This window comes from Saccopteryx leptura, chromosome 2 (genome assembly GCF_036850995.1).
Source record: "Saccopteryx leptura isolate mSacLep1 chromosome 2, mSacLep1_pri_phased_curated, whole genome shotgun sequence".
Lineage (NCBI taxonomy): Eukaryota > Metazoa > Chordata > Mammalia > Chiroptera > Emballonuridae > Saccopteryx > Saccopteryx leptura.
The window spans coordinates 352220903-352246020 of NC_089504.1; the positions used below are offsets into that span (position 1 = coordinate 352220903).

General features: G+C 42.7%; 1 protein-coding gene across 2 annotated transcripts in view; it reads right to left on the reverse strand.

The window, feature by feature from the left end:
- Positions 1 to 25118, reverse strand: part of CA10 (carbonic anhydrase 10) — a 498781-nt gene that overhangs the window by 423964 nt on the left and 49699 nt on the right. For both annotated transcript variants that reach the window (XM_066364602.1, XM_066364601.1), the window contains exon 3: positions 6506 to 6580. In XM_066364602.1, the coding sequence (XP_066220699.1) occupies positions 6506 to 6580 (75 nt within the window). The remainder of the gene's footprint in view (positions 1 to 6505; positions 6581 to 25118) is intronic.

A 25118-nucleotide genomic window follows, 5' to 3' on the forward strand; every position in this document is an offset into this window, starting at 1 on the left:
GTGATAGTGATGATGGTGGTGATGATGATGGTGGTAGTGATGGTGATGGTGGTGGTGATGGTGGTGGTGGTGATGGTGATGGTGGTGGTGATGGTGGTGGTAGTGATGGTGATGGTGGTGGTGATGATGGTGGTGATGATGATGGTGGTAGTGATGGTGATGGTGGTGGTGATGGTGGTGGTGGTGATGGTGGTGGTGGTGATGGTGATGGTGGTGGTGATGATGGTGGTAGTGATGGTGATGGTGGTGGTGATAGTGATGATGGTGGTGATGATGATGGTGGTAATGATGGTGATGGTGGTGGTGGTGATGGTGATGGTGGTGGTGATGATGATGGTGGTAGTGATGGTGATGGTGGTGGTGATAGTGATGATGGTGGTGATGGTGGTGATGGTGGTGGTGGTGATGATGGTGGTGATGATGATGGTGGTGGTGATAGTGATGGTGGTGGTGATGGTGATGGTGGTGGTGATGATGGTGATGGTGGTGGTGATGGTAGTGGTGGTGATGGTGATGGTGGTGGTGATGGTGTTGGTGGTAGTGATGGTGATGGTGGTGGTGATGGTGGTGATGGTGATGGTGGTGATGGTGGTGGTGGTGATGGTGATGGTGGTGGTGATGATGATGGTGGTAGTGATGGTGATGGTGGTGGTGATAGTGATGATGGTGGTGATGGTGGTGATGGTGGTGGTGATGATGGTGATGATGGTGGTGATGATGATGGTGGTAGTGATAGTGATGGTGGTGGTGATGGTGATGGTGGTGGTGATGATGGTGATGGTGGTGGTGATGGTGATGGTGGTGGTGATGGTGATGGTGGTGGTGATGGTGATGGTGGTAGTGATGGTGATGATGATTTACACCTGGTCTCAAGGGCAAGGATTCCTCTGTTCTGATCCAAGTTCATTTAGCAAATATTCAACCCCTACTGTATGCAACATTTGCACAATAACCTGCTGCTGGGGTAGGGGGTAGAATGAGACAAAGTTCCTGTCCCTAGAAACTTGACCCTCCCCAGAGACCCCAGTCTTATCTTAGCTCGCATCTCCTTCATGCCTCATCCTGAACTCTTCATCAGGCGCAATCCCTCCCATGGTGCCCCGCTGCCCCATGGTGAATCCAAACTCGCGCTGGTGTGGCCTTCCATGATGGAGTGCCAGCTGCCTACTTCAGTCCTTAGTCCCTTGATCTCATCTTACTGCAGGGACTCTCTCTCTTCCCAGCCTCCACGCCTCTTGCTACCTTGCTCCCCTCTCTGAAACACCTTCGTCCCCAGCAGAATCATATACATACATGGTACTGGGGACTTAGCGTAGGCATTGCCTCTGCTGGGAAGCCCCGTGCTTTCTGACTCTGTAGCCCCAAACACCGTCCGTGGCAATCTGGGAAACACTGAAAGATGATAGACATCTACCTGTCTCTCTTCCATGGCACTCAGTGGAAGAGAGGCCACAGTGGAACTTCCTTGTGTCTTGACCCACCAAGGATCACGTCTGGCCAGGACCACGGCTGGCCATGGTGAGGGCAGGCACTCAAAAGAGACTTCTGGGTGAGAGAGCTGAAGAACTCGGGATTAGTGACCTGGAGCGATCCTTGACGTGGAGGAACCCAGGAGCGTCCTGCTCTAGGGTTTCATAAACATTGGAAAAATATATACTTTGAGTGTCATGATTCAAAGCTTAACAAAGGAAACCAGCCCCAGATTCTGATGTCCCGGTCTGGAAAGGGAGAAGGCTATTCCCAAATAGACCAACCCTGCCACGTGGAGCAGGTGCTGGGGGTGAGAGGCTGCTAGTACTTCCAGGGACTGTCTCTCCCACTAGGCTGTAGGCTCCAAGGAGTTCAAGGCCGTCTCTTTTTGAAATCCCAGCTCCTAGCCCGGTGCCTCCTCTAGAGAGAACGCCCAACTTCTCTACTGTTTTGGATAAATAAAATGTGAACAGGCAGTATTTGGCACAATTTTTTTCTGAAATGTGTTACACATGTGTATATATTTACACTAAATCATAAATGTGTTATGTGCGTGTGAGAGAGATACACTTCGAATGTTACTAAACAAGCCCCATGATTAATCCAATTTTTTTTTCATTTTATTTTCACAGTCTTAGTAGGTGCTTACCATCTGTTGCCTGGATGATAAAAAAAAGAAAAGAAAAGAAAAAAGAAAACACCTCATGGGTCTTTGTGCCTCTGATACCATCACTGAAATAGAGTATACCCCCGTAACTGTATCCACAGCTGGCTTTTTAAAACACACATTTGATTGTGACTCTCCATAGTGGAGGAGTGTTTTCCAGTTCCTCTATTATTAAAGGGACCGCGTCTGAGCTCTGGAAGCGTTTCATGGCCCTGCCCCTAAGGACCTTGTTGGCCCTCTCATTCATTAGGCTGCACTGTGTGCCCTGCCTGCTCGGGCGACACTCAGACCTCCCTTCAGTCCTCCAAGCCTATGGTGCAGTTTCAACCTTCTTTGCCGGCGCTGTCGACGCCGCTATTCCCCACCCTCTCTCTCCTCCTCCTTCTTCTTCACTGGAAACAATCCCGAACATTGTCAGGACCCAGTTCCCGCTTCCTTCCTTCTGCCTTGTGCTGAGAAAACTACTGGGCGGCAAGTGACAGAAAGCCTGATGCAAAGTGGCTCCGACCGTAAGAGGTTTGTTTTCTCACTTAAGAAAATCAATGCCGCGGCGATTCCGTGGTTCATTCAACGCTCAATGGGCCACAGAGATGCAGGCTCCTTCCGGGGTTCTGTTCTGCCGTCTGCAGTGTGGCTTCTGCTCCCTAGTTTGTCCAGAAGGGTTTCCCTCACAACAGGTGGGTCGGCTGTTTGCCATATGTTTGTGTCTGTGTCACTATATTAGGGCTCTCCAGAGAAACAGGACCTGTAGAATGCATGCATGGGTGTGTGTGTGTGTGTGTGTGTGTGTGTGTGTGTGTGCAGAGAGAGATTTATTTTAAGGAACTGGCTTGTGTGATTGTGGAAATGGACAAATCTGGAATTTGCACCGCAAGCTGGCAGGCCAGTGACACAGACAAATATTGATATTGCAGCTTGAGAGCCAAAGGCTTCTGGGAGCACTACGCCCTCTTCCTTCGGAGACCTCAGTCTTTTTCTTGTAAGGTCTTCAACTGATTGGGAGAGGCCCACCAACAGTATGAAAGGGAATCTATTTTACTCAAAGTCTACTGATGTAAATATTAATCTCATATAAAGACTATCTTTGCAGAAACATCTAGGATAATGTTTGAGAAAATATCTGGGTACTGTGGACTAGCCACGGGGACACATAAAACTAGCCATTGTGATGTCTGAATCAGTCACTGTCAAGCAAGAGGCTGGAATCACCGTGATTGTTGTAGCTTAATAGCAGAATCACCTTTCTGGGGTCGAAGAGGAGCTCCTCCCCTGAGCACATGGCTATGGGGAGGGCGGACAGTCAAACAGAATCAGGGCTCGGCCCTCAAGGCAGACTGTGGCTACGGGTGGGGTTGGATGAAAGTTTGGATTTAAGTGGGTAAATGATGAAGTCTATTGAACAACAAGCAGGCAAAATCCCAAAACTTTATGGCTTTTGCATGTTCTACCAACCCCATTAGAGCCCTTGTTATACTGAGTCCTGGGCTTATCATTTATCTTCCTGCTCAGATGGCGAGTTAACCCTTGAGTAAGAACCATGTATCACTTACCTATTTATAGCCCCTTGCAAGGTGCTCAGCATCAGCTGAGTAATCCATAAATGCTATTGAGTTGACCGAAGTTGGCTATTCTTGTGCTAAATCCGCCTTGTGGTTGCTGTTGCTACAGAAATCATATACTCTATCCACCACAAGCTTGGTTGAAGTCACAGATTCAGCACTGTTATTCCAACTGACCATTATTACTTCTACATACTTTTGTAAAGAGAACGTATGGGACAATCAAACTTGTCCAAGTCGTCTAGTCATACCAAGTTCTCTCCTCTTTCACACATCCATAGCCTGAAAGAAAATCCCAGTGGCAAAGTAAAACCCCCTCTCAAGCTCATGTCAGTAATAAGAAATAAAGCGTCCATTGTTTTCCCTAAAGCACCAGTTCAGACAAAGGGGGTCATTCGGAGTCCGTTAGATATTAGAGCCTCAGGTCCAATTGCTTAATTCAAAATTCTCATGACTCTTATCCTTATTTTTTTCTTTTCAACAGAGGTGAAGTTTCCAAAGTTTGGGAAGTGAAATAATCAGATACCAGTCTTCTTTACCAGGAAGCCAAAGGTCATCAGGAATGGTAAATTCGGAGGATGATAAAATCAGTTCTCAACTGGCCACAGTGTAGAGGAATTCAAGGAACATTTATTAAGCCCCCTCATTTGCATATTTTATTGTCCAAATTTCAGCTCTCTGCCTTTGCTCAAGCAGAGAAGTAACAAATATCCAGTTAGGTGTAACTGATAAAAAAAAATGCTGGTGATACCAAGGAAACGGACATGCACTGATGCACACCATACACCAGACATTACCATTAGCACTTTACCTGCACTGTATAAGTTCATTGTCACAAAAACCTCATGAAGCTGATTTGGTCCTTATGTTCATTTTAACAGATAAAGGCTCGGGGGCTGAGAGTGGGTGGACAATGTGCTGACAGGTGCACCAGCAGGAAGCCATAGAAACCCGGACTAAACTCAGGGTCTGACCCCAGGGTCCATGCGCAGAACTCCACATCCCATAGAGTGGGCTTTATAGGTATTAGCTCGTTTAAAACTGGAAATGAGGGAAAATGCAACTCTTAAATCAACGGCTAAAGGAAAAATGAAATTTCTTTCCTGTGGTTATTTTAGAAGCCACAACAAACTCAAAAGGTAACCTTGAGTACATGGAAACAAATTATCAACAGAAGGGAAATCATAAAAAAAAAAATGTGGGTCAGAAAAGCAAAATTCTGTTGTGCTTATCCAGTAATATCCAGGAGCATTTTAATCACTACAAAGGATGTTATAATAAGACTAGTTTAGTTTAGCAAGACTTATTATAACCTGGAAGAATGTTCTTTGTTGCTATAACACCATAATCCCAAAGCACAAAAATATAATTATAAATGTAATTTCCAGGATACCTTGACTCTAAGAAGCACATGACTCAGGAAAAAAAAATAATATATATATATACCATATATATATATACCACATATACCATATATATATATACCACATATACCATATATATACCACATATACCATATATATATATACCACATATACCATATATATATATATATGTGTGTCTGTATATGTGTATATATAATATATATTGGAAAGGGACGTTCCCAGTTGTAAGTATAAAATATCATGTATCCATACATGCCATACGAATATAGCTTGTGTCAATTAAGTGGCTATAAGGTTATTAGAAACCTGATCATTTCCGGGTGAATTAATCAAGTCCAGCTTCTGTCCCACTGAGCTAAGAAGTAAATGTACTGTAGTGAATTTATGAAGTTAATATCAGTTCACAAGGCTCTTGGGCAGCCAGCTGCCTTTTCTCGAGTCAACCACTCTCCCTCAGCATGCTTGCTTTCCCTCCACTGGAAAGTACCCAGAGCACGTATATTGTCACACAACACAAGTGCTAAAAGGGATGCTCAGAGGAGTTTGGTAACTTGCTTAGGTCTGCACAGCTAATGTAATGAGCTCCACAGAAGAACAGGAGAACAAGATATCACAGTCAATATGAACCAGGTAATGTGGGGTACTGCTCTTTCCACCAATTACAAAGATATCAACTGACACTCGGGGTCCTCTGTTCTCAGTGCATGAGCGAGGGCCCTACATTGGCCCCACATATCTCACCTGCCTTCCTTTGCATCCTTCTCTTCAGCATTCTGGCTCTTTCCCTTGCTTCTCTCCCCACTGAAGTCTCAATTAACACAGCAGAAGGACGAGGACCACGACTAGGACAAGAGTAGTGGGAAAAGACAAGGACCCTCCACCTTGCTTCTAAACTAATTGCATGGTATGTTTCTGGCTCCAACCTGTCTTCAGTTCTCTCCCTGCCTATGGAAAGCTCTTCTTTGCCTGTTAATTTTAGCTGGTGCTTGCCCTGTTCTATTAAGTCCCGATCATGGATGCTACTTAAGTGACATCAGTGACAGTGTGCATCCCAGCAAGCCTCACCTCCATGACTTCCTGTTTCATTAATGTTTAAAAATAGCTCTTTCTCACTTAACCACATTCCAGCAGACAGACCTTCAACCCTCAATCCTCCACCGTCCTCTCCTTGATAGCGCCACCTGCAGGTGGGAGGACCTGGTGACATAGACTCAGATGGAAAAATAAGCTCTTGGTTAAACTGCCACTCACTCAATAAACCTTCTCTTGACGGAGTATTTATCCCACATACAATCAACCTATGCTGCTTTTAATAATACACTCCATGCCATGGAGCCAATGCAAAATTCTGAAAAAAAACAAACAAACAAAAAAACCATTTCATTCAAATTCTTCTCTTAAAAATAAGAATAAATGTGTCTTACCTGGAACAAAGCTTCCCTGGACCACCTCCTTGTATGCCCACCAGCCTTCATGGATTTTTGGTGAATTCTGTTGAGCTAAAGTCAAAACAAGAAAGATAGAATAAGATAATAGCAGAGAAGTTCTGTGTCCTGCTTATCTAAGCAAGAAGCATACATATACATAAAATAACAATTTTCTACCGCAAAATCCTCCTAAAAAGTTCAATAGCAACATAGATTCAAGTAGATTATTATCCTGTAAATATATTGTCATAGAGTTTTATGAAAAGCACTCAGGAAATTTCTACCGAAGAGAACTAGACCGTATTTATGTTTTTAGGCGTATTTGAATTCCCCTGTCATTTGTCTCTACCTCTGACTCACCTCTTTTCCTCACTCACGCCCTAGATGCAGACACATCACACACGCACTTGCGCACACACACTCACACACCCGCTGGAAGTGAGAAGATCCAGGCGCAAACCCTGTGTGTGCCCAGAGCTCTTAGCAATGGCGAGGCAGGGAGTCTGCTGGGAGGGCTGACCGAGAAGAGGGAAGAGTGCCATCAGCCAGCTTTCCCCAGGCCCCAGGAAAATTAAAACAAGACTATAAATAATCCTGGTGAGAGCTCTTGACATCGTAGGGAGAAAAGGGTAGACGTCCTCAGAAACCAGAACATATCATGAGGATCAGTGAGATCCCAGTGACACAACCTGTAAAACAATCTTTGACATTTATGACAGTTGATGGGGGAATCGGGGCAACTCCATTACATGCAGCCATGCACCCCAAAGTACGGTGGTACGTACACTCGTGCTGATCCCTTTCCTAATGAAACTGCATTCACTTTTCAGCTTCCAGGCACACTGGAGGAAAGTAATGTCATGTCAACCATGCTTGTACTATGGCCAGTGTATAGTAAATGATAAACCTTTATTTGAGTTTTCATTCTTTAAATCTTGTTCTTTTTCCAGTTTCCTTCTCCTGACTCATCGTTCTGGGTTAGAGAGAATGCTGCGAGACACTGGGTGAGAGCAATGCTTTGGTGAGAGAGAAGATTTGCTCAGCCCCTTTCACTTCTGTATGAGCTGCCATTGCTTTGTTCCAAGCGCCTTCCCATAGTACAAAGAAGAGATTTTCTCTGCCTATGATGGTAAGACTCCTGAGGCTAGCAGCTCTGTAATTCAGGAGGGTCTATGACAGGACAAGAAAAAAAACCCTACTTTTCCTGGAGCTCACAGTGGGCTTGGGGGACTTTAGAAACAAAGAGAAGAGGGACAAGGAATCCCCTTAAGGCTCTGGAAAGATATATCGTATTTCAAGGTGCATTAGTAGAGTAAATTTCCGCATACTCTGACTTCCCATGTCATTATATATAATATGATGTATATTATAGAACTGTATATTATATTACAGAGCCCAGCTGTTCCCATAGCCTTTGAGCAGGATCCTGAAGGCAGCTGAACTGGAAGCCAGTGCATCTGTTCTGGGGCAGCAGACAGAAGGAAGAGTGACCTCAAAGCAGAGGCTGGAGGGGTTCTGTCCAGCCAAGTGGAAGAATCAACAGAGACTTCAGGTATTAGCAGCACCAGAGAAAGAAGGGAGATGTGAAATCAATGACCTTTAGGCCTCAGTAATATGCTTCTGAAGTTCACCAAGTAGGTGAACAAAAGCAATTTCTTTAGAGTTTAGAATGATTCTGATTCTCCCGCTGACCTTGACTCTAAATAATCCACCTTCATCTTCCTTCCCAACTCACTGCAGGGTCCTCATAGGAGCAAGAGGGGAATCTCACAGGCTTAGCCATCTGTGAGATCAGATGTCACCTAATACACTCAAACACAGTGGCCATTTATAAAAATTAAAAAAAAATGTTTTAACTTATTGATTTTGAGAGAGAGAGAGAGAGAGAGAGAAAGAGGGAAACATTGATTTGTTGTTTCACTTATTTATGCATTTGTTGGTTGATTCTTGCATGTGCCCTGACTGGAGATTGGATTCTTAACTTTGGCATACTGGGACAACACTCAAACCACCTGAGCTACCAGGTAAGGGCCAACAGTCAAATTCTATTGAAACAGCCATGCCCATTTATTTATATATTGTCTATGGCTGCTTTCTTGCTACAATAGCAGAGCTGAATAGTTGCAACAGAGACCATTTGGTTCATGAAGCCCAAAATGTTTCCCATGTGGTTCTTTACTGAAAAAGTTTGCTGACTCTTAACTTATACACACAAGTTCAAAAAATACATAATCAATGTAATGCTTTAGCTTTAATATAAAGGAGAAATGCAAAAACCATAATTTATAGTAAAATATATATTTTAATTTATAAATATGTGGGTATGATGCACTAGAAGAAATAGTTGGGTGTTTGATTGAAACAAGTACAAATAATACAGTTGTATTTTACTGGAGATTCCAGAATCTATAAGTAGCATTGCTTTCAGTGGTATGATCTCCCAAAATAGTGAACAACTCTTGGCAATTTTAGAACAAAATGAAGTACCACCTCCCTTTGATATATACAGTATTTGCAACGCTGGAGAACTGGGTATATTAAAACTAGGTAAGTGATGCTTTGTGTTATAGGCTCAGGTAAATAAAGCAGATTTCACTCACTTGAACATCTGCTGGGACAACGGACACTTTATCATTGTGTAGAACTGTCTAATGTACTGCAGACTGCATTTTCTGTGTCCACTCAGTGAGAGCTACTTGGATCCTTTTTCATTAAAACAATCTCAAGTTGCTTCATCCATTTCCAAATGACCCTTCAGGAACAGTGGTACACTTCTTGACAGTGGCTGACCTAAAGCGACTATTTATACCACTATCTATCTATGCTAAATGAGACAGAGCAAAATGTATGCTAAACACTAATCCCGGGATGGCTTACCTTTTTATAAAAACCGCCCACTTTAACAGTGCTGGTCAACCTGGTCCCTCCCGCCCACTAGTGGGCGTCCCAGCTTTCATGGTGGGCCAATCGCAGCATGGTTTGGTTGCTCCACTACCACCCACCATGAAAGCTAGAATGCCCATTAATGGGTGGGAGATACCAGGTTAACCAGCACTGTTAAAGTGGACGGTTTTTATAAAAAGGATCGCCACCACGACACTAATCAGAGGATAATACTTTAACTAAATAGATAAAAGGTACATCTTTCCCTATTTATCTGAATTATCAATATAATGCCGCGTGCTACCTCATTACATATTCAAATATTGTTTTCCTACTACTTCCTGCCATTTGACCATATCCTCAAGAAGCTGTCATTTCTACCGAAAGCTAAAGCAGTGAGGAAAAAAGGAAATGCAAGGAGAAGGGTAAGGGAGGAGAGATGGTGATGAAGGGAGACTTGATTTGGGGGTGAACACACAATGCAATACTCAGATGATGTATTATAGAACTGTACTCCTGAAACCTGTATAACTCTATTAATCAATGTCATCCCAATACAGTCAATAAAAATAAATCGAATAAATTAAAAAAATAAAAAGATGATTGCTCTTAAGATGGCATAAAAGGGAAAACTCTTTCTTTAAATTAATTTTAATGGGGGAAAACTAATTCTAATGCAACTAAGATGACTAAATTTTCAGATACATTAATATTCTCTCCTGATATATGTGTGCGCACTTACACACACACACACACACACACACACACACACACACACACACCCCTACCTATAAGGATGACCTATCAGTCTGCTAAAGCATCCATTAAGAAACATCATTTAGGCCCTGGCCAGTTGGCTCAGTGGTAGAGCATTGGCCTGGCGTGCAGGAGTCCCGGGTTCGATTCCCGGCCAGGGCACACAGGAGAGGCACCCATCTGCTTCTCCACCCCTTCCCCTCTCCTTCCTCTCTGTCTCTCTCTTCCCCTCCCGCAGCCAAGGCTCCATTGCAGCAAAGTTGGCCTGGGCGCTGAGGATGGCTCCGTGGCCTCTGCCTTAGACACTAGAATGGCTCTGGATGCAACAGAGCGACGCCCCAGATGGGCAGAGCATCACCCCCCGGTGGGCATGCCGGGTGGATCCCGGTCGGGCGCATGTGGGAGTCTGTCTGACTGCTTCCCCGTTTCCAGCTTCGGAAAAATGAAAAAACAAACAAAACAAAAAGAAACATCATTTAAAAGAAAGAAAATGAGCCCTGGCCGGATAGCTCAGTTGGTTAGCGCATCGTCCTGAAGCACAGAGGTTGCTGGCTTGACCCCCGTCAGGGCACACACAGGAACAGATAGATGTTCCTGTCTCTCTCTTCGTCTCTCCCTTCCTCTTTCACTAAAATCAATACAATTAACATTTAAAACACACACACACACAAATAAATAAAACAAAGAATATGAAGCCCCCCCCCCCTTGGAATAATTAAGAGGACTGAAAGCAACAAAAGCATCCGTGAAAACCTCTGTTCTGTCCAGAAAGTTGCAAAACCCTTTGCTCTCTTAATCTCCAACCACTGCGTCTTCAGCCACCGCTCAGACACGGGCTTACGTCGGATCTAGCAGGCAGCAAGACGCACGGATCACCTGGATCGTGTGTTAGAATAGCAGAACTGCCGTTTTCGTTAGCTTCCTTTGAGATGTGTTGTCAAGGACCCAAATCATCCCCCCTCAAAATCAGTCAGTCTGAGCAGGGCCCAGTGGATGTTATCAATTCCAAAACTATGCTCACTGCAGGCTAAAACTGAAGAAAATAACGGCGTTGTATGTAATATGTGTTCGCATGCCCTTGGCCGGCCAGCCTGGTGTCCGTACTGTCCCGCGCGTCCTCACGGCAGGCTCTGCTACAGCCCCAGGAGCAGCTTGCTGGAGACAGAACCACAAAAACAATCCTAGATTTCCAGTTTAACTCCTGGCCGCATCCTAACAGCCGCCCTGGTGTTGGCAGCTGATCTGCAGCGAGTGGAGAGCTGTTTGAGAATTCCGCCGAGCAAACAGGTGAGCCGGAAGCAGTCTGCTCTCCGCTCTGCTCTCCGCTCTGCTCTCCGCTCCTCTTGGCTTATGGATGGGGACTTCTGTACTTAACAAGCAGCCAGCCCCTTGAGAACATCCGGGTGTTGAATCAAAACAATGAAGCTGACAGTAAACGTTGTCATCACTGCCAGATGAGGAGAGACGCATAGCAAGGGCCCCTCTCCTGACAGGAAAGAACCTATTGCCATCTCTCCCCACCCCTTTTTCTCATTGAGGCAATTGGAGGGCTTCTGAGCTTTCAAAGGGAACTCTCAGGATTTTGAAAGAGACACCAAGTTCGTTGCTCTAATCTCTTCCTGTAATGATGAGGAAACTGAGGCACAGAGAAGGGATGCCACTTAAAAGGTACAGGGTCTTAGAACAGGGGGCAGCAAGCTTTTACTGTAAACAGCCAGATAGTTATAGATTGTAGGAAGGCTGTACTGTCCCTGTCCAACTACTTAACTCTACCATTACAGCGCAAAAGCAGCTATGAACGACACACAGATACATGGTTGAGTGCTGATAGTCCTTTGTTTACAAACACAATTTGCTGACTCCCGTCTTAGAGCAAGAAAGGGTTTTGTCATCTAATGCTGCTTCTTATTAAATTTTTTAGAAGTGAGCTATTTTAAAGAGAAGGTCAGAATTTGAAAATACATGAATTTCCAATGGAATGTAAATGGTGTCTGATCAACAAGCATTGTAGAAATTCTGTGTAAGATAAAAATTTTCCAGACTTCCTGAAATTAGTCACTAGAATGTATATAAAATTCAACAGGAGTCCCTCCCCCTCCATTTCCACTGAGCCAGACCACCCAAGTTGGAGGGGCCTGCATATAAATACTTCCCACAACTCCACCCTGGGTTTTTCAAACCAGTCCTTAGAGACCTGACCTATTGCTGGGAACTCTTGTAGCTCTCCCACAATTCTATAAAGCACATTCCTGGATGACTCTCGGGAATCTCACAGGTTTCTAAAAAGTAATTATATTTTCACCGGCTAATTCTTTTACATCTCTTTGAGATAAACTTTTACAACTCTCTTCCCTCTATATATTTCAATCCCTATTGTAAGCTGCAAAACAAAGCAACTTAACTAACTTAGGTTCAGAAAAAACACAACTGGGAAACATCTGCATGTGGAAATGGCAGGGGTCTCCTGATCTGGGAGAAAACAAAATTCAAGAGCAATGACTGAGCGTGCCCTGGTGTGGCAGGGGCGGAGACGGTTCAAGAGGGAACGAACGGACGAGCCCTCACAAAGGGAACCAGTTGGGTAAGGGAGATCGCTTCATAAAACTCCACCATGTTGCAAAAGAAGCTACCGAGCCCTGGGGCAGTACAATTACACTTGTGCCAGGTGGTGTACAAGAAGGAAAGAAGGAGTCAAATACCGGGGCGAGGCAGTTAGGGCATGTGTCCCACTGTGGTTACTTGGTTTCAACGAGGCAGTAGGAGGCCTGAACAGCTAATGTCCCTATGAAACTGCTTTTCTCACCTGAGGAGGTAACTCAAAGAAGGGGATCCTGAGCCCATTGGAGCAACAGGGCACCAATACTGCAAGGTCCTGCTTACAGGGGAGGCAGGCTGCAAAGGGTCATATCCCCTTACTGAAGGACTTCAGGTTCTCCCCTTTACTGGCCAGTTCTGCCCCCTGCATGGGGAGCAGGAACACCGTGAAGAGCATGGCTCACCAGAGGGAATGTAAATGACCTCCTGAGTGCACTGCATGGTACCCCTGGGACTTGCCAGGGATGACTGTTCTCTAAGTTCTTGACTTTCACGCCCCCATGAACCCCTGGTTTAGGATTTAGATAGTGCTGCAGACTTAACTGTTTCCATGTCCTTCTTTCACACTATGCTGGAACTCTCTTGAGCTCAGGGAAGGTGTCTTCTCTGGAAATCCCATTCTTTAGTCTACACTTGGTACATAAAGAGCTACCCCACAAGAGTTGGATAAATGCATGAAAAATGCTGTCGTGGGGTCACACACGGTACACTTTAGTCTACAACCAACGCCTTGTTGGTGGGATGCCTATACTTGTAGTCCGTGGGAGTGTGGACAAAGTGTTGTCAGTTTGGGTGACAGGCCCTCGCTCAACACGGAGTTGGAAGAGCACCAGGAGCTGATGCCCTGCCTGTGGCAATCAAAGCCATAGCCAACTCTTTTATTTAGCTTAACATATTTCATTTAACAGCATGAAGGGTTAGGAGGAAGAAATGCCATGCCTGAGAACATTTACATCCCTATTCTTCTTTACCTTTTCTGAAGTTGTGAGCCAAGGATGAAACCCATAAACCTTTATGACCCCAACGTACCATAAACAGTAGACAGAACGCACAGATCATTAAGACTTACAGTGGTTAACTGAGTGACCAGGTGACTATCCCAAGTACTGAAGATGGATATAAGTTAGAACCACTTTACCCATTGGACCAGACCTAAGCAAGCTGACATATGAATTATCTATGTTGGAAGATAAGAAAATAAATAAGTGGTGGTGGATCAGCCTCTATCACTTTCTCCTGAAAGGCTTAGCAGGAGATGATGGCGAAGAGGCTCACGAGAGCCGGGGCTGAAAGTCAGCAGGAGGAAATCTCCAACACGGCTCGTGTTCAGCCTGGTATTCTAGATCCTCTGCAGTTTGGATCCGTCACTCCTCTGCTCTCATTTGTCATAATCTTTACAAAGTTTCTATTTTCCCTGCCGTCTCCCAGTATACCATGTTTATTACTCTCTTCACACCTTTGCTCAGCCAGTTTTTCCCCTGGAATTCCCTCTTCATCTACTTTTTCTTGACAAGTCTTACTCATTCTCAAAGCCTTAGCAATTCCTACATTTTGCAAGAAACTTCTGGTCATTCCAGCCCCACTGTAATCCCTCATCTCTGTAAATTTCAGAACTTTAGTGTCTGTTTCTCATTTAACATTTGCATTAAATCAATAACTATTCAGCACCTATGGTTGCCATGAAGTATTCTATGCATCAAGAATATAAAGTTTGGCCCTGGCTAGTTGGTTCAATGGTAGCACATCAGCCTGATATGTGGATGTTCTGGGTTCAATTCCTGATCAGGGCACTTAGGAGAAGCTCCCATTTGCTTCTCCACCCCTCCCCTTCTTGCTTCTCTCTCTCTCTTATTCTACTGTAGCCATGGCTCGATTGGAGTGAGTTAGCCCTGATCACGGAGGATTTCTCCATGGCCCCCACCTCACGTGCTAAGAAGAGCTTGATTGCCCAGCAATGGAGCAACATCCCAGATGGGCAGAGTATTGTCTCTAGTGGGCTTGCCACAAGGTGGTGGCTTCAATTCCTGGTCACAGCACATGTGAAAAGTAACCACAACTAAATGAAACAACTAAGTAGAACAACAAGTTGATACTTCTCTCTCTCTCTCTCTCTCTCTCTCTCTCTCTCTCTGTCTCTCCCTTCCGTTCCCCTTGCCCCCTCTCAAATCAATGGAAAAACATTTTTTAAGTTATCTTTTTTTTTTTTTTTTAAAGATTACGAAGTTCCTGTTTTGTAAGAACTTACATTCTACTGGGCACAGGGAAAAAAGCAAACAACTGAATGAAACTACAAGGAGAATATTAGATAGGGGAAAGTACTCTGCAGCTTCATTTAAGAGCTGAGGCAGCGAGTGACTGGAAGGACACATCAGATTGTGTGACAGTGATGACCTTTGAGATTGGGACACTTGATCTGAGATTTTAAAAAAGATCTGGCCTCTTAAAGGTCAACAGTGATAGTATTTCAGATGGATTCAAAAATCTTAAGAAGGCAGGAAAGAGTTTGGCTTTTTCGAGGCAATAAAAGTGACCACAGGACATGTGAGGGGAGAGGGGTTCCAGATGAGGCTGGACGAGATGGGTAGTGTTTCAGGAGAAGGATGACAGTGGCTTCAACTAGGATAGCGTTGGTGGCCACAGAAGTGGCTGGACCCTCTATTTCTCAGAGGAAGAGTGATTGAGACATGGTGATGGACTGCATGAGGAGAGTTAAAGACCATGGATGAAGAGTAGCTCCCACCTGGTTTGGCCTGAGTGAGTATGTTGACAGTCCTTGAGGTGACCAGGGAGACGGGGAGGAGCAGCTTTGGAGCATGAGGTGAATGAAGTCAAGAGTTCTGTTTGAGATGGCTCACAAGCTTTGTGGGGAGATGTCAAGTAGGCAGTTGGATATACAATGAGGAAAGGTCAAGATGAGATACATGTTTATGATTTGTTGACATATCAGTGACATTTAAAACCAAGAGTTGACAGGAGGTTACCAAGAATTGTGTGAACATGTGTAGAGAGACCAAAAGTGACACAAGAAAGAGCTCTGGGATGTCAACTTCATTCGGATCTCCTGCTTTTAACCTAATGTTTTATTTCTGTTCCAAGATCCCATCCAGGATGCCACATTACAGTTAGTTAGATGTCGCATCTCTTTAGTCTTCTCATGGCTGCAACAATTTCTTCCTATACATTTAATTTGTATTTTCCCACAGCTCTGTCTTCCTAAATAAATTAAAACTATCTCAAGGGTAGATACGGTGTCTTGTCTACTGGCAGGCAACACATATAACAGGGGCATGAAGCATAGTGTTTAATAAATATTTAATAAATCTAGGAAGGGGAGAAAGACATAAGCTTTCTTTAGAAATGCTATTTACAAGTTTTATAAGAATATGCACCTTTAGACTTCTTTCTACTTTTTCCCTGAAATAGTTTATTCATAGTCCCTAAATATTAAGCAACATGTAACTTAAATAATAACAACAGAACACAAAAGGTATAAGAAGATTAACTCTAATTTATGTAATTGTAGGAGTGTAGCTAAAATTTTGTTTTCTGCTTCTTTTATTAAACATTACTTCCTGAGTTGTTTTCTTCAGCGATATTTTTAATGTGCACATAATAGCCCTTTTAATAGACATGTCACAATTTCCCAATGATTCCCTTCCTAGTGGCCACCTGGTTGTTTGAATATCGAAATTAACTTTATCAAGCCCAGAACTTTCTCTACTCCCCCTCTTTTAAAATCTCTCTTGTAGGAAAGCAAACCAAAATCAGTGTGGAAGGATAAGGCATATGTATGTTTAAGTTACTTCGTAAAAAAAATTGATCAATGTGCATTGTCATTTTATTGTGATTGTTTTTTTAAGGAAAATGTTCGGGATAACCTCAAGACAGATAAATAATGGCAGAATAATGCTAATCCATTTAAATTAATTTGACAGCTAAGAAATGGGCAACAAGAAGCATTGTAATTCTGTCTAAAGAATGATTCTCTTTTGTCACAAATTCACGAGATGGATATGGCGTCAAAGTCAGGACACATTTTGTATTTCATGTTTATTATTATTATTATTTATCATCGTGGAATCAGGTATCAATATATTGTCTATGAATATGATAGATCAATTTCATGGTAAATTCTACTCATGTTTTAAAACAAATAGATAAAACTTCAGACTCCAACAATTCAAGTCCATGCCCAGGTTCACGCAGCCTCCCATAAATCATCGCGATAAGGAGAATGTATGTGTGCGTTGTATTCAGAATACTAAAAGGGCATTGATACAACAAGCCAGTTTTAAACTACAGTTGATAAACTAATGATAATTCCTCAAATCAATGAGTTAGTCAATTGTGAGATTAATCTCATTCCACACAAAGCTTTCAATCACAACTAGCAGCTTTGAATGAGACTAAAATCTCCTATCTCTCTTCAATTCGAATTCAGCAAGGCTGAGTGAAATGAAAAGCAAGAAAGAAACAGAATCGTCAGTATCTGTTGAGAGACAGCGTGAAATAATGGAAAATACACAGCAACCTGGAGTGGAATCCCAAATGTATTAGTAAATTTTGTGTTACTTTGGGAAATTTTTTCATCTTTTAAATGCTCAGTTAAAAAAAAAAAAAGAAAATAAAAACACAAACCTCAGTGTCCTCATCTGAAAATTGGAAATAAAGACCTTAAAGGACTGTCACAAGGACCAAATAAACTATTGTATATAAGACAATACTTTGTGCGTCAGTAAATGACATCGTTACTTTTATTATTTGATGTTAGTGCTTGTGATGTTGGAGGATGGGGGAGGTGATAGAAGAGGCAGAAAGAAAATCTGGCAAAAGGAAAAAAAGTAGATAAAGTTGCCCAGTCAAAGGAACCAGAAGCTATGGCATAATTTTACTTAAATTTGATTGAAATTTAAAAAAAAAAAAAAGGCTATGGCTGGTTGGCTCAGTTGTTGAGCATTGGTCTAGTTTGTGGAAGTCCCAGGTTTGAATCCCAGTCAGGGCACACAGGAGAAGTGACCATCTGCTTCTCCACCCCTCTCAATCTCCTCTCTCTCTCTCTCTCTCTCTCTCTCTCTCTCTTTTTCTCTCTCTCTCTCTCCCTCCCACAGCCATGGCTCAATTGGTTCAAGCACATCAGCCCCAGTGCTGAGGATGGCTCCCTGGAGCCTCAGCCTCAGGCCCTAAAAATAGCTCAATTTATAAGCATGTTCCCAGATGAGCAGAGCATTGGCTCCAGATGGGGGTTGCCAGGTTATCCTGGTCTGTGAGCATGGAGGAGTCTGTCTCTTTATCTTCTCTTCTGTTACTTGGAAAAGAAGAAAAAAAATTTTTAATAAGAAATTAAAAAAAAAATTTATGGCCTTAAAAAAGTATTAATCTACATACTCTCTCCCATAAATTCTGAGCCGACTTAGGGAAGAAAAAGATAGCCCTGCTTCAGGGAGGGAGAGTGCAGGAGCCCCTGAGGATGCTCCTGATATTTGCAAGTCAAAGTACAGTCACTGAGGAACTTGTGGAAACAGAAGACAAATGACTCCTGCTACTCATGCCGGGATCCGCTGCTGTTTGTTAGGACAAAGGCTAAATAAAGCCCAGGGCCCACTGGGGCACAGGAAAGCGACAAAATGACCCACTGGGATCAATTAGCCATGGTGGGCCATAGGCCAGATGCTAACCTTAGGCAAAGGCCAGGCGGTTTGACAAATGTGTTTTTCCCCTTTTTGTCCTTTCAGATTCTGATGGACTCAGGATTTGCTGAGCAGGCACGACATGACAGGTGCTGTCATAATTTACAAGTGATGGAGCCAGTGAATTATGAGCATACCTGGGCTGTCCAGACAAGCCAGACTAGAGTCCCAGCATTTAAATAACAAAGATGAAAGTCAAGTTTGGAACCGGAGTTATTGAGAGAAGGGTAAGTGGAAGGACTTGATCATTCTACCCATCTCAGCCACTCTGTCAATGGGAATGACTCAAAAATTCATATTCTTTACCTGAACTTGTCATTCGGGCTCCATCTAAACTTTCCAGAGCCCACTAAATCAGGTGTCACTATTTTCTAGGCCCTGGTGATCACTGTAATTGTCTTTTGCCCCTGTGCCAAAGATAGTGTTAATAATCTCCTAAACTGCCTGAACCAGGTGGTGGTGCAGTGGATAGAGCATCAACTCGGGGCACTGAGGAGCCAGGTTAGAAACCCTAAGGTTGCTGGCTTGAGCACACAGTCACCGGCTTGAGCATGGGATCATATATATGACCCCATGGTGACTGGTTTGAGCCCATAGCTCACTGGCTTGAAGCCCAAGGTTGCTGGCTTGAGCATGGGGTCACTGGCTCAGCTGGAGCCCCCCAGTCAAGGCACATATGAGAAGCAATCAATGAACAACTAAGGCGCATCAACAAGTTGATGCTTCTCATCTCTCTCCCTTCCTGTCTGTCTGTCTCTCTCAATCTCTAAATAAGAAAAAAGTAATAATAATTTCCCAAGCCCTGGCTGTGTAGCTCAGTTGGTTAGAGTGACACCCTGATACACTAAGGTTGTGGGTTTGATTTCGAGTCAGAGCACATACAGGAGTCAGCCAGTGCATGCATAGTGAGTGGAGTGGTAAGTCAATATTTCTCTCTCTCTTTTTCTCCTACCTCCTCTCTGAAACCAATGAAAAAATTTAAAATATATATAAAAAATAACTTCTAATATTCATTTTTCTTTGTATCAAGAGAATTCCTGGCTTTTAGTAAGGCACACGACTTCTCAGAATAACAATTACATCTCCCTACCTCCCTTGTAGCTGTATGTGAACATGTGACCAGTTTCTTACCATTTTATGTACATTTTATTTCATTTCAATCTGATTCAATACGATTCAATCCAATCCAAATAATATGTAGCATTTACTCACTGTAGTTGAATACCTATTCTGGATTTCTATCTTGGAGAGGCTCACAGTTCAATGAGAAAGAAGGAAATGTCTTTCATATATTGGGGGCTGATGTTTATACCCTGTATTAGTTCAGATAATGCTAGTAATGACAGCACTAGCTCAGCTGCAGTTAAATATAAATGCTAAAATCTCAGGGACATACTACAGGTTTACTTCTCACACATGCAAACCCCAGAATGGTTCTCTTGCTTGTTGCACAGCTGTCCATTTCAGGACCCAGGTTCCTTCTGTCTTGTGGCTCTGCTAGCCGCAATGTATAAATTTAAACCCCATGCTGAGTTCATCAAGCCAGACAGCAAAACAGCATGGATACTCTCTCAGAAGTTGTTTTCGCGGCATGAAGCCTAGAAAGCATACTCATTACATCTGCCCACATTTCATGGACTAGAACGTATTCTCCTGAACTGACCTAAATGTAACTGAGGCCGGGGAAATGCTCAGCTGCGGACTACACAATGGTGTTTGGTCAGACTGAAGGTAAGTCGTGCAGCATCTCCCACGTCCCACAGTGATACTGAAGAAAAGTTAAAGCTTCCCATTTGCCTCGGATGAACCAAGAAGAGGAAGAAATATATTGGAAGATACATAGCTAGGGTGCCTGAAGCTTCGGACTTGCCTGGGATTTTATAGTTTACCCTTGTTGTCCCAGGATAATCATAAATAGGACTCTCTTTTGCTCTAAAGGTGTCCAGTTGAAATGATAAGTTACATGGTCATCTGTACACACAGCAGTCTTGGCCATGTAGAACTATAGCCATTTTGAAGAACTTACCTCCAGGACATTTAGATGGATGTCAGAACATCCACATATTAATGACAGTTTCATCATATGTGTTATTTAACCCCCTTCCCTTCCTATACCCTCTCCCTCTCCCTCCTGCTATCCTCATCACCATTTGTCAGCTGATAAGTCAAACAAAACCAATTCATATGGCCAGAGAAAAGACCCAATTATTAGCAACCCAATTACTAAAGGGGGGAGGATCCCCCTTCTGGGAGTGACCTTTCTCGATCTGTATCTGTAAATACCCAGCATGCCCGCCGGTGCTTTCTTCAGCTTCTGTATATACATACAGTCAGAATGGCCACTGGAATGACTTGTAGTATAAGATGTGGAATAGGATCAATTATAATTATCTTATAAACAAATTACCTAATCACATTTCATGTTCCCCTCAATATGGGCTATCCTGTCCCCCCCCCAAAAAAAAGAAAATATGACAGAATTATAGATGTGCAAGGGACTCGTAAAATCCTATTTTCTGCTGCCTCGCTTATCAAATGGAGAAACTGAGACCCGGAGGAGCGAAAGCCATCAGAAAAGTTACTGTGACTGAAGGCCTCTGGTGATCAAATGGCTACTCTTTCAACTACACATAAAAGAGTTTTTAAATGAGTGCTAAAGGGAAAGAGCCGCTGTCATTAAACAGAACACCCAACTTCAGTTATTCAGTTATTCAGGATTACTCGTTCACTAGTCAGCAAAGTCCAGGTTTCTTAGTAACATGTGCACTCATTCTACCAAAGAAACCTTCACGGATGAGATTTTTGTCCTGTTGGCCTGTAGAAAGGGATTCTGGGACTGAATGTGCCCTCTCTGCCCAGGGAAACCCAGTGAAAGAACAGAGTTCGACAAATGCCAGAGGTGTAAGTTCCGGAGAGCCTCTTCTGTTCTTTAACCATCCGTCCCTAGCACTCTGTGTGATGTCCTCTCCAGGTTCGCTCGCTTGTAAATCGGACATGTATGGTCATGAATGAAGGCAGTGCGCCAATGGGAGAGCCTGCTTTCTCTGAGCTCCTCTTCAAAAATTAATTTCTAAAGCAACAAAGGCAAATGCACTTTAAAAGGACTATTTTTTTCCTCAAACAATAGGTTTTCTCAAATTTCTGGGAATTCCAAGAACATCCTATCTCTGTTACAAATGTGACACACAGGGATATAATAACAAAACCAAGAAATGAGAAGAAAGAAAAAGCCCTTACAAACATTTTTTTTTAAATCATCCAACCAAGACAGATGCCATTCCTGAGAGCCACAGCACTTTGACTTTCAGAAAAAAAATTTTTTTTCATTAAGCACAAAACTAGAAAAATACAGTAAGGATTGTATAGAGCTCGGTCAATAAAATGCTTTCGTCATCCTGCCTCGATTTCCCCCGACCGTAATTTATTTAGCGAGTACGCAAAAGCTCTTTCCTCATTAGGTTAATGCCCTCCAATGCTACAAGTTTCATTCCTTTGGAACGTCTGGGGTTGTGCAGTCATGAATTTCAAAAGGTGGCACAACCAGACGCAGGAATAGCCTGTGTGCTGCTGAAGCCAGCACTCTGCTCTAATTGTCAAGGCCATAAAGACAGGATGGGAAGAGTGAGGAGTCTGCACGAAGTCTACCCACACCAACCTTAGCTGAACTGTTTTGTCGCACGTGTACATGCTTTGGTGTCACTAGTGTGCTCACACCTGGCTGCTAGATGAAGAGATATTGGCCTTGGTGAGGGTACAACGCGAAGGGTGTGACCACAGGGGACGGGCCAGGCTGACGTTAGGTTTTGGGCTTGAGTTGAATCCAAAGGTGTTCTTAGCAGCCCAGAGTCAGCCAAGGGAGGAAGTAATCAATAATAATTAACATTTCCATAGCCATTATACATAGACACCGCTAAGCGCTCTACGTAGAGTGACTCACAAGGCTCACAAAGTCCCTCTTTGATGTTAACTTTATAGTTCCCATTTTATAGGTGAAGAAACCCAAACCAGGGGCTTTAAGTAATGTACCCAAGGTCTCCCTGGTGGTGAGTGTTGCCTCTGAGACTTCCACCTAGGCAGCCTGCCTCCCTAGTCTGTGCTCTTTTTTTTTTTTTTTTTTTTTTTTTTTGTATTTTTCTGAAGCTGGAAATGGGGAGAGACAGTCAGACAGACTCCCGCATGCGCCCGACCGGGATCCACCTGGCACGCCCACCAGGGGCCACCGCTCTGCCCACCAGGAGGCGATGCTCTGCCCCTCCGGGGCATAGCTCTGCCGTGACCAGAGCCACTCTAGCGTCTGGGGCAGAGGCCAAGGAGCCATCCCCAGTGCCCGGGCCATCTTTGCTCCAATGGAGCCTTGGCTGCGGGAGGGGAAGAGAGAGACAGAGAGGAAGGAGGGGGGGGGTGGAGAAGCAAATGGGCGCTTCTCCTATGTGCCCTGGCCGGGAATCGAACCCGGGTCCTCCGCACGCCAGGCCAATGCTCTACCGCTGAGGGCCAGTTCTACCAACTGGCCAGGGCCTGTGCTCTTAATCACTAACTACCTCTATTTCTTCTCAAAAGTTGGAGGACAAATACAAGGTTTTTCTTTAGAGAACTGTAATTTAAAAAAAAAAAAAAAAGAAGAAAAAGGCCATCAAATGCCAATGGGATAAAACAGAACTAGAGATGGCAATAGAGCTAAGAGGTCCCCAAGACTGGAGAAACTGTTAGAAAGGGGGCAGGTGGGAAGAAGGAGGACTCCAGCAGACAGCTGAGACCATGTCTAAAAATTCCTCGTTGCAAAGACAGTTTCAGATGGGAGCACCTGGAGAAAAGACCAGACCACCCCTCCACTGCCACTGTTCTCCACCCACAATATTCTGTCTCAACTATTCAGGAAACTGTAAAGGTATTCTTGTAAAATAAAGCTTTATTGCATGTAGAAATGGAATAATTTGAGTCAAAAGGGAGAAATAAATCAATGGCATTGTCATTCGCATTAGAGATAAGACAAGGATGATTAAAATGACGGTGAAGAGGTAACAGCTGCCATTTTTCAGTGATTTCTGTGTGCCGGATACCCTTCCAGGCACCTCAGACATACTGTTTCCCTCCATCAAAACAAATCTATCAGAGAGAAAACATGGTGAAGATTGAGTCAAAAACATTACATCACTTGTCCATGGTCATAAGCTATAAGGGGCAAATGCAGAGTTTAAATGAAGTCTGTTGGATGTTAATGCCTTACTGTCTCATGTGCTTTACTCTCTACACTGCCTGGAAACTCAGAACAATCAATGGTGAGGGGGGCTGGGAAGAACAACTATAACTACTGAAGAGAAGGCAGGAAAAATTATTTGTGCATCCTATCTGTCAAATAAAACATATAACTTCTAAATCAACTAAGAAAAGAACAAAAAAAGCAATGGCGAAAACAGTAGAGTCAAGAATGGAGAAAAGAAAGAGGTAGAAAGAGTCACACACACAGAACAGAAAGAGGGAAGGTAGAAGTAATAAGGAAAATCATAGACATAGAAAAATATAATGGGGAAAGAAATCAAATATATTATTCATCATTATAAATGTAAATGGTTTAAATTCAACTAGTATAATATAAGAAACAGACTTACGTACTGGACTTTTAAAAAATTAAATAGTCTATATTCTAGTATGATGTCTAAAATAAAATGATACCAAAAGATTGAAAGTAAATAATAAAAACGATTTAAATATTCATCAGTATCGGAACAGGTAAATGAATAATCATGTTCATCTGCAGGAAGGCTGTACTGTAGTTAAAACAAAGGAATTCAGTCTGTAAGTAACAAGAGAGACTAAAAATTATATTAAGCAAAAGAGCAATTTGCAAAACATACTGATAATCTGAAATGTATATATGGTATATAATTATATGTAGGATAATTATAATATGCATTTCTTATATATATAACCATATAACACAAATATATTATATATATCACAAAGTAAAACTATAAATTTTATGCACACATGCTTACACAGAGAAGTTATCCAAAAATGAATACATGCTAACTTCAAGAAAGTGATTATATCTTGAGAGGATGGGAGAAAGTGGGGAATAGAGTTAGAAAGGAGTACACAGATTACTATATATTTTATTTAAAATATCTGAAGCAAATACGGCAAAATGTTAATATCTGCGATTTCAAAGTGGTGGGGAGTATTTGACATATTCTGTATAGTTTTCTGGTATGCTTTAAAAATCCACAATTTAAAAATAGGTAAGAAGAAATAAGTATGGCTATAAATAAGCATGTTATTAGATAAACTTAAACACCTGTTTTAGAAAGTCAGCTGGGAAATAAACAATCTGAGAGGAGAGGAGGAAGGAAGGCAAGTCAGTAACAGAGAACAGTAATCTCCTTTCTTGTTTCAAAAGTCGTAGACTGAATTGATGGCAATTCTTCTTGAATGAACGTATCATTTTACTGATAATCTAATTCAATAATCTAGTAACTTAAACTGTTCTCAAAATTTATATAAAGAATAAACAAGTAAGTGTTTAAAAATATTGTTAGATGTTTACATGTTCAGATATCAAACTTTATAAAGCTACAATACTATGATGAGCTATTGATAAGTAACTGGCAGATAGATCAATGAAATAACAGTGATGGTGCTGAAATATTCCCTAGTGGATTTGTTAATAGGTATAATAATGAAAATATCAA